The sequence below is a fragment of the Hyposmocoma kahamanoa genome, unplaced genomic scaffold, assembly GCF_003589595.1.
Source record: "Hyposmocoma kahamanoa isolate Upper Pololo Valley unplaced genomic scaffold, ASM358959v1 198, whole genome shotgun sequence".
Lineage (NCBI taxonomy): Eukaryota > Metazoa > Arthropoda > Insecta > Lepidoptera > Cosmopterigidae > Hyposmocoma > Hyposmocoma kahamanoa.
The window spans coordinates 112,284-122,159 of record NW_020653723.1 but is presented as its reverse complement, the minus strand read 5'-3'; the positions used below and the strand labels follow the sequence as shown (position 1 = coordinate 122,159).

The 9,876-nt window shown below is 37.6% G+C and overlaps 2 protein-coding genes across 2 annotated transcripts; one reads left to right on the top strand and one right to left on the bottom strand.

Moving 5' to 3' along the window:
- Positions 1–997: 997 nt before the first annotated feature.
- Positions 998–1,444, bottom strand: LOC113226729 (bromodomain and WD repeat-containing protein 3-like). The gene has a single exon (XM_026459452.1). It carries the CDS (start codon positions 1,442–1,444, stop codon positions 998–1,000), a length of 447 nt encoding a protein of 148 aa, XP_026315237.1.
- Positions 1,445–2,320: 876 nt separating this feature from the next.
- LOC113226724 lies at positions 2,321–2,971 on the top strand. The gene has a single exon (XM_026459448.1). It carries the CDS (start codon positions 2,321–2,323, stop codon positions 2,969–2,971), a length of 651 nt encoding a protein of 216 aa, XP_026315233.1.
- The last annotated feature ends 6,905 nt before the right edge of the window (positions 2,972–9,876 follow it).

Here is a 9,876-nt window from a genome sequence, read left to right as displayed (position 1 = left end):
TAGGCAATGAAATTCCTTGTTTGGCGGCTAGACGTTCAACGCTATGAAACTGATAGTTGTACAGTCCGGTTACATTCTAATTAGTCATTAGAATTTCTTTGAAATATGATTTTATGTCCAGACTTAGATAAGCCGCTATTATAATTTGAAAAACCTAATTAATTTTGAAGACGCTAACCATTGACTTACAATTATATGGACGTCGGGTCCGCGCTAAAAAGTGTCCGAACTTATAGGGCGTTAAAATCGTATACAGAGCGTCATTCACGCTTTAGTCTTCGTTTGTTCGACTGACAGCGAAGCAAGCAAAATTAGACAGTACTGCGATGACATTACAATTTAAATTCAACGTTTTAACTTTTACATATTCCTTTACATGTCACTACGTTTAAATAGGTTGACTTGGGACATTTTTTTCGTGGTTTGTGTATTAGACCCGTCGTCCATTTATTTGTAAGTCAATGTCGCTAACGGATTCTTTTAACTATGATTTTGCCATCGTTCTTGGCGCCTCGCGTCCATTGGATTGGCATTGGCATCTATAGTGGTGGTATGTCGAAGAAAGCTCTTACAGCTTCATAGCATCGTACTGGTAAAAGGTGCCTACTATACAGTGCCGTCATTGACTTAACAAGAAGAAGATACGCTCATAAAAGCATGCAGAGACCCCTTCCTTTAATTTCCTGGGTTCAATCTGGTTTCAATATAATAAGAATAATAATAACGCACACATGCAACATAACATATGTACATGGACACACACGTAGACAACTACAAATTACACCCAAACTCACGAGAGAAATAAATGTAGGTAATACAAATATTTCTCACGCCCGGGAATCAAACCCGGGACCTCTGCGTGGCAGTGCAGCCTGGTAACCGTTCGGCCACTGAGGCAGTTAATCTGTGTTTATATAATATCACTTAAACATTTTCATCAAACAAAATAAGCGGCTTATTAGTACTACGCCACTTGCTCTCTATACTATCCAGACCGTCACTTTCCTCCCTTCCCTCCTTCCTTCCCTCCAGCCCTACCTCCCTTTCCCCTCCATCTCCTCCTCTCTTTCCCCTTTCCCTTCCCTCTATCCCATCCTCCAAGTTCTCCTGACTCTCCCGACTCTTCCCACCATACATAGCCACGCTGCCGCAAATCTGGCTCATCAGACTCATACGACTCGTCCGACTCATACGACTCATACGACTCCGACTCGTTCGACTCATACGACTCCGACTCGTCCGACTCATACGACTCGTCCGACTCATACGACTCCGACTCGTTCGACTCATACGACTCCGACTCATACGACTCGTCCGACTCATACGACTCGTCCGATTCGTACGACTCTGAACTGTTGCTTCTGCTAGCTGCAACTGGTCGCTTGAAATCTCGTGCTGTCGCCTCTGGCTGCCATTGATTATTTTCATAATTCTTTTTTACCATTTCCTGAAACTCGAGAGCAATATCCACTATGTAATTGTTCAATATCTAACAATAATAAGTTTAAATTACAACCAAATCTTTCATTTATAGCTATTAATATAAATATCATAAATATTAGTAGCTATAAATAAGTAATATTTAATATTTGTATTAGTAGCTATGAATAAAATTTATAATAAATTTATAGATACTTAAATATTACTATAAAAATTAATTAAATTGAATCAAATCTTTTATGTTTTTCTAATTATGATTATTATTACAAATATTAGTAGCTATAAATTAAAAAAAAATTGTGATTCAAACTCATTCGTTTCTATAATCTAAGATTTTAGCATGTAATATCTAGCATTAATTATCTAGAATTTACTATCCAATCAGAAAGGAAAATCAACAACTAAAAATCACCAATTAGGCATCATAGCAATTAGGTTACGAATATATAAAATTCAAATTACTTATTTATTTCATAGGTAAGAAAATTACACTTGAAATCGTTACATTAGATGAACTGTCGATTCGTAAAGCAATTCCCCTAAGCCGAACGATCCAGGGGTCACTCTAGGGGTCGCAATTTGTAAACAGACGACCTTTCCATACGAGACGTTGCCTTAATATCACACATAGAAACAACCTAGAACTAAATGGGTAACAACCATGGATTTTTGTCATCCAAATACTTTAAATGTACCTATAAATAAGCATACAAAGTTTTGTCTTACTGTAGTGTAGCATAGAGTAGAGATACCGTAGACGGGACATTTTTAATTTTTAACCGACTTCAAAACAAGGAGGAGGTTCTCAATTCGTCTGTATGTTTTTTTGCATGTATGTTACGCGATGAATGTGTGAACCGATTTTAATTATGCTGATGATATGGTGCTGTTGAGCCCCTCAGTCGGTGCCTTGAGGAGGTTGTTGAAAATCTGTGAGCAATATGCGGTGGCCCATGGACTCAGGTATAATGCTAAGATAAGTGAGCTGCTAGTTTTCAAGGCGGGCACGAAAACATATAACACTGTTCCACCTATCACACTAGATGGTGCTTCTCTTAAGCAAGTGAAGCAGTTTAAATACCTGGGTCACTGGGTGACCGATGCGCTCACAGATAACTTAGAGCTGGATAGGGAGCGCAGGGCATTGACGGTAAGGTGCAATATGTTGGCTCGCAGGTTTGCACGGTATACGAATGACGTTAAATTAACTCTTTTTAAGGCCTACTGCCAGACACTGTACACCTGCGGCCTGTGGGTTAATTATATGCAGAAATCCTTCAATGCCCTGAAGGTCCAGTATAACAGCACCTTCAGAATGCTGTTGCGGCTGCCCCCGTTCTGTAGTGCGTCCGGCATGTTTGCGGAAGCGCGTACCGACGGTTTTGATGCAGTAGTTCGGAAACGCGTTTCGTCGACCATGAGCAGGATGCGTGGCAGCGATAACAGCCTTCTGAACACCATATCGGAGGATGTAGCGTGTCCGATACTGTGCCACTGGACCAGAACTCATGTCACCAAGAAGGGCTGGTGACATGAATTCTAATTACGCGTACCTATTGTAAATTTGTATTATTTATTTTTAAGTGTTTCTATTTTAATTATTTTATTAAGTGTAATTTACTAACATAGTCCTAAGTTTTTGATTGTTACTAACAAAGTGGATCAATGATCTTCACTTCACTTTTTTATTTTTATGGCTCCATCATTATGAGAAATGATGATTTTGCCAATGTCACGGTTGAAAGAAAAAAAAAAACGAAACAAAAAAAAATTCGCTAAGCTCTAATAGGACATTAACCGGTGTTGGTAAGTTGGACTACGGGAGTACTCAGTTGAGAATGTAAAACAAAACAACATTTATAAATATATGTTATTTAAGTGGATAAATTTACATAGAGTAACAATATGGGGAGAGAACACTAAAGTTAAGAGGTTGTTTATGTTAATGGGGCGGGGGAATTTTGGAGAAAGTAAGTTATAAAGTGGAACAGCAATATTAGGACAATTGAAAAAAATGTGTTCCAAGGTACCGTCTTCTAGGCCGCACTCGCACAGAGAGTGATCTCGAACTCTGATTTTACGCAAAAATACAGGTGTGCAAACATGGCCTAAGCGCAAATGAATAATAGTGGAAGTGATCTTTTTAGGCAAATCGCGACGTTTAAAAAACCAGGGTTTAGTGGGTAGATTTGGTTGGAGGTTACCATAGTGTCTACCAACAGTCTGTCGTGATTCCTGCCAAAGGATCGACCAGGAGGCTAGCATTTGGGGTTTGGTCATGACGAGCAGATCTCTGGGAAAGCACTTACAGTATTTTAAATAAATAAATAATTATTATTATTAATGATTCTTTGTTGAAAAGAGGGTACTTCAGTATTGTTCCCATTTACATTTAAAGAAAATATTCCACCTCTAAGAGTGGCAAACTAGGGGATGAATCCGCTTTTGCTCAGTTTCCGTAAACCGAATTGAATAAAACTAGGCAAATATGTAGATGTAATTGCAATAAAAAAACCCAATTAGCAAACTTTTGAGGTAACTTTCTTTTTAATAAATAATTTTAATTTATACTTTGGCTTTTTGAAGATGGAGTAAAATGACAGTTCATTGCGCCAAAATGTTGCCCGCTTGCGAGCAGCTAGTGATTGCAGTCGATAAATATTCTATCGACTATCGATTGAATATTGGTCACGCTTATGGAATAAATAGCCGAACTTATTTCATTTCATTTCTGAGCACAAAGTTCATTTGAATTGTCAAATTTTGTAAGCTCATACATACATGCACAAAAATACAAAGATTAGACTTTTTTTATTATTATTCAAATGTAAGTGTGCATTTGACCTCCATCTCACCTGATGGGAAGTGACGATGAGGTCGACGATGGAGCGTGCACGCCTAAATAATGCATATTAACTCTCGCCTTGAAAAGGTCCAAGTTACAACATTCAGGGAACAAGTCTGCAGGCAGGGAATTCCACTCCATAACCGTTCGCCACATGAATGTGGAAGCGTAACGCTTTGTGCGAATCTTTGGAATATCCACAACATAGGGGTGGAACCCAAGCCTACGCCTAGTCCCCCGATGATGGAAAGGGGAATGTAGAATTAAATCGTGTAACTCCAACGCACGCTCTCCTTGATATATCCATACCGATAAACAGGCAACTTTACGGCGGTGTTCAAGGTTCTGCAGTTTCGCCTCTACTAATTCCGAATCACCTATAAGCCTCTTAACACGCTCGTCAATTGAATCCAAGGTGGCAGCTATGCTCCATACAAGACCGGACTTGTGCTTGATACAGCTGAAGCAACTGTCCCTGTGTGAAGTAACGCCTCACCTTGGAAAGAATGCCAAGCTTCCAGGCTGCATTTATGGCCATCGATTCAATGTATCTGCCGACCATCGATTATGGTCGAAACTAGTCGGACCGCTTCCGACTAAACTACTACGCGAGTAAGTCCCGTTACTTTTATATTATAATGTGTGATAACCGTGTTAGTTTTCATAATAAACTACGTAACAGATCATCACTCTCATACAAAATCGAAAAAGGAACCTAAGCACGCGCTCAGAAAGGTAAAATTAACGTTGACCGCCGTTTGCAGTCGTGCGGAGCCGAATGCTCATAAATAAAATACTTGTATAAGCGCTTGCGGTGACCTCAGGGGAGGCACTTCCGCGTAACCTGGAGCTAGTAACAGAGCCCTGGCCAGGGCACATCCGGGTACTACGTGAACTATCGCCTAACAAGGGTTTGTTTGAAGAAATAAAAGTACACGAGATCCGAAAAAATAGTTTCATTTGCTATCATTATAAGTGTTCCACATATATAGACATACACGTATAGACATAGTTACAAGGAGGGACATATAGTTGTTAAAACCACCAAATATTAATTAATTAGATTTTCGAATCCTGGCTTTCCGGTAATGGTTTTACTTATCGTAGGATAAACTGCTGACCTAGGAAGTCGAAGTTCGATTTGAAAATAATTCTAACAGTGCCTTGTAAAAAAATGCTGAAGATAATTGACTTCCTTGTTGCGTTCCGTCAATGTGACCGTCAATATGCTGGGCTCGGTGCGGTATTTAAAGCTAGCGAGGGGCGGAGAGTGACCATTCTCACTACTTTTTAACCGACTTCAAAAAATGAGGAGATTCTCAATTCGACTGTATGTTCTTTTTTTTGTATGTATGTTACGCGATAACTCCGGTATTTGTGAACCGATTTTCATGATTATTTTTTTGTTGGAAAGGGGGTACTTCCATAGTGGTCACATTTCATTTTGAGGAAAATCATCCACCTCAAAGGGTGGCTGTTCACGCATGAAAATTGATTTTTATTAATAGCGCCTAACTTTAATTTAGGAGCAATTACTTTAATGGTTGATTTTGCTATTTCTCCAATTCAAGGCGTTTTTCTCTCAATATACTTTGAGTAGTGAGAACCGATTTTTATTATCACCAGTGTCAAGTCCTGTATAGTGGCGAACTAGGGGACATATTTCAATAAAACTTAGCAAACAGACGTAATTCCACGTACTTTTGAGGTCGGTTTTTTAGTACTCTGTACTGAGATTAACGGCCATAAGTATTTTAATAAATTGTGATATAGATAGGATAATGTTATTTATTGCATGCCTTGGTAAAAGGTATCTTAGATAACCACGATACAGTAAAACCATTTCCGGAAATCCAGATTTCGAAAAAGTAATTAATTAATATTTGGTGGTTTTAACAACTATATATCGCTCCTTGTACATCTATACATGTATCCACAAAATATGTGGAACACCTTTTTACGACCTTTGATTATAATTGTTACAGCCCCCGCAGTGGGCGCTGAACAGTCCTAGGGGGTGGTAGCGTTGACACTGTCTGTTTTTTCGTTGTGATTTTTTGTGTTAATATAAAAAATACGTGTTTTCAATTATTTTTGGTGGTGGTAGCGTCGACATTTTTTTAATTTGCCTAAGTGGGCGTAGAGTCAAAAACTTTGGTAACCTATGATCTATATCAACACCATTTCGGGTGTACCAGAATAAGGTATCCTAGTAAGGTACAAATATTTAGTAAATCTTTTTTTCGTAATACTACTCTCATAATAGCAGTAGCCGCTTTAAAATTCTACAAATTAAAATTCGAATATATTTATTCGTCAACATAGGTTACAGTAAGTACATTGAAATTCATTATTATACATAAATTTATGGTGACCCTCTAAGCTACGCCATAAGGCATACGAACTAAATAAGTAAATGAGTATAAGGAACATAAGAATTATACACAATTTATAAAGTTCTTAGCTAAAATTAGTATGTCTGTCCACTAATTATATTAATTACGTTGTCAATATACAAATTAATATTATGATTTTACAAATTTAAAATATTTTGATTAAAAATATCAGATTACTTATCAGGATTCAAATACTCATCAATAGAGTAAAATGTTTCGTTAACAAGGTATTCAAATACTAACTAAGTAACTGCCTCCGTGGCCGAACGGTTACCAAGCCGGGCTGCCACGCAGAGGTTCCAGGTACTATTCCCGGGCCGGGATATAAGGGCAGATCTGCCACCTACGCAGTCAAGTTTATCAATCCTACGGGCACTCTTAACATACTTAAAGAATTTAGGACTTTGTAGTATACAGCTAAATCTAAAAAAATAGTGAATTAATAGAATACAAGGAGCCACTTTACCTTACTTTGTGGGTTTGTTATGGGATATCCCATTTCTGAGATGTTAACGATAAATAAAATACAATTTCACTTCACTATCCACGCCGTTACCAGTTGCTTATCGTGAAAAAACCATTATACATATATCTATATTGTCTGTTTTCAAAATGAAGTAAAACCCGCTTGCAAGCAACTAGTGATTTCAGTCGGTAAAAATTCTATCGACTGTCGACTAAGTGTTGGTCACGCTTATGCAATAAAAGCGCAAAACTTGTGTTTTTTTAATCATCATCGATCCATTATTCATGTAATTACAAGTTCATTTGGATTGTCATTTTTGTAAGTTACTAAATTTAGAATTAAATCTATTAAAAATACAAGAAGGATACTAAATTAATTTTTATTCAATATAGACACTCAAATTCTCCTGTCCTTTATTAAAATGTCTGAATACAAATTAATTTCTAAATGAGTAGGTCAACGGTCAAAATAAGAATCAAAAAAGGGAATAACGCAATTAGTAATTGTTATCTCTTCAGCAATCACTTCATCATAACAATTCACTCCATCTTCAAAAAAGACATTATAAATAGACACCGCAAGTATCGGTATGAAAACCAAGCGTGTCACATTTTTTGTACCTCCGATGACGTCACAAGCGCTTTTAGTGATGGAAACCTCCATTAAATCGTAGTCGCGGACGCAGCACGTATTTAAAATAATGATTTTTCAAGTACTTATTCATTGATTATAAGAAGCAGTAAAATACTAATATATAAAAATTTAAAATAATAATATATACACAAATAATAGTATATTTTGGTACCAAAATAAGATAACTAAGTCCTTTATTAACAGGTGTTTTGGAAAAAAAAAGTTGCAACAATAAACATATAACATTTTCTAAGGTCTTAAAAATTATCACCCTTTGTTTCCTAAATCGATCAGAGTCGAGAACTGTGTCAAGGGAACATCACTAATCGTAAAATTTGACCAAAAACATTACCAAGCGGACCTACCACAAAACTGAATGCATTATACGAAAGTAGCGCTCGTTCAATATTCATGGCCTACTAAAAAAGGAACACAAGTGTACCGCACCAAGTAAAAGCCGCAATGTATTAGGAATCACACGTTATACACTCGTTTGCAGTTTGCGCATTTGTTTTCTCGAAATTCATTCAAAAGGAAAATAATTGGTATTTTTTATTAAATTATGCATATCTTGATTACAAAATTACACAACTGTGGAAGGAAACGGCCCTGTTTATTTATCTTCTCACACCTGTGGTGTTGTCGCATTGTCTAAAAGCACAATTAGGCATTTTTTCGCATTTTCTTTGCGTTCTAAAACGTAGCAGCGGCTACTAAGGGTTCTTACACATAAACACGGTACAACGTCGCGTCGTGGCGCAACGACGTGTAAGAGCCCTAAGCGTTTATAGCTTACACAGCTTTGAGCACGCGAAGTACGTACACTTGCGGAGTCTATTTTGATATATGTCTGTGGGAATAACCGTGTGAAGTTAGGTGCAAATACTATGAATAAAGAAACAAAGAGAACCAAAGCTTCATTCAACCGCGCTATGATACACTAATACAAGCTTGAGACGCGTGTGTGTAGAACTCAGGCGCCTTCGTCCGTCACGTAAGGAAAGAAACTTGTTTACAACATGTACGTGTGGCGCACTGTAAGTTTCCGGAATTAATAAGAAAAAAATACTATAAATGTATTTAGTGTTTCTCAAAATATTCTCCGTTAGCGTTAATGCACTGTTTCATACGAATGAAACAATTTTGTAAACAAACATGTTTTTTATACCTACTCTTCGACAGCCTCTTCAGGTGACCATCACGAAATTCGACACTGAGATTCACACGACCGCGTTTGAATTCTGCAAACCAGCTATAGATAGTCGTCTTGCATGGTGCTTCATCGCCAAAAGCAGTTTGAAGCCGAGCGAAGCTCCACTGAACTATTAAATTACACTTAAAGTCATAGAAACCAATACTACGAAAATTTTCACGAGTTAAATCCATGGTGATGTAGACAACCAATTTCTAAAATGACGCCACAATGTAAAAACAAGTGACAGTCAGATGAAACAATCTATATTCTACAGCCAAAGAGTTCCATTTTCAAATGTTGTAATTACTTTTTAAATATTGTTTATGTAAGTGGCCAGTTCCGGAAACTTATAGTAAGGCCCTATGTATTGGATCTATCTATCTTAATAGTATAACTATAACTTATAGTAAGGCCCTATGTATTGGACACTATCGGATTTCAAGGGACCTGTATCAACTTCATGTCAAGTTAGGTCACCGCTCTTATAAACTTATACAAAAGTTACCCAAATTAGGGACCCTAACTCCCTAATTCTTATTTATTGCACCTCTCGTAGTCAGAGTTAAGAGGGCCCCTAATTTCATATCTAAGCCTGCACAGGAACTACCTATATCTCGGGTCAGTAGATAGGGACGGTAACCTATCACAAAGTCGAAATTTTTTTTGTTCGAAATGACGTTTGTTCGAATTTTCATTACACCGAAAACCGAATTATAACGAAACAGTTGTTCTTTCAGGATATGTTGAATGTTTATCGCAAAGACACGGTTAGGTTCTTCGGTTAGGTTAGGTTAAGTTGGGTTTGCAAGTTTCATTATACGGTGAAGCTAAGAGAAACCCACGGGGCCGGCCGATGGTGGTAGGCTGGCTCGAGGAGGAGGGCGTTCCGCGCGGGCTCGTC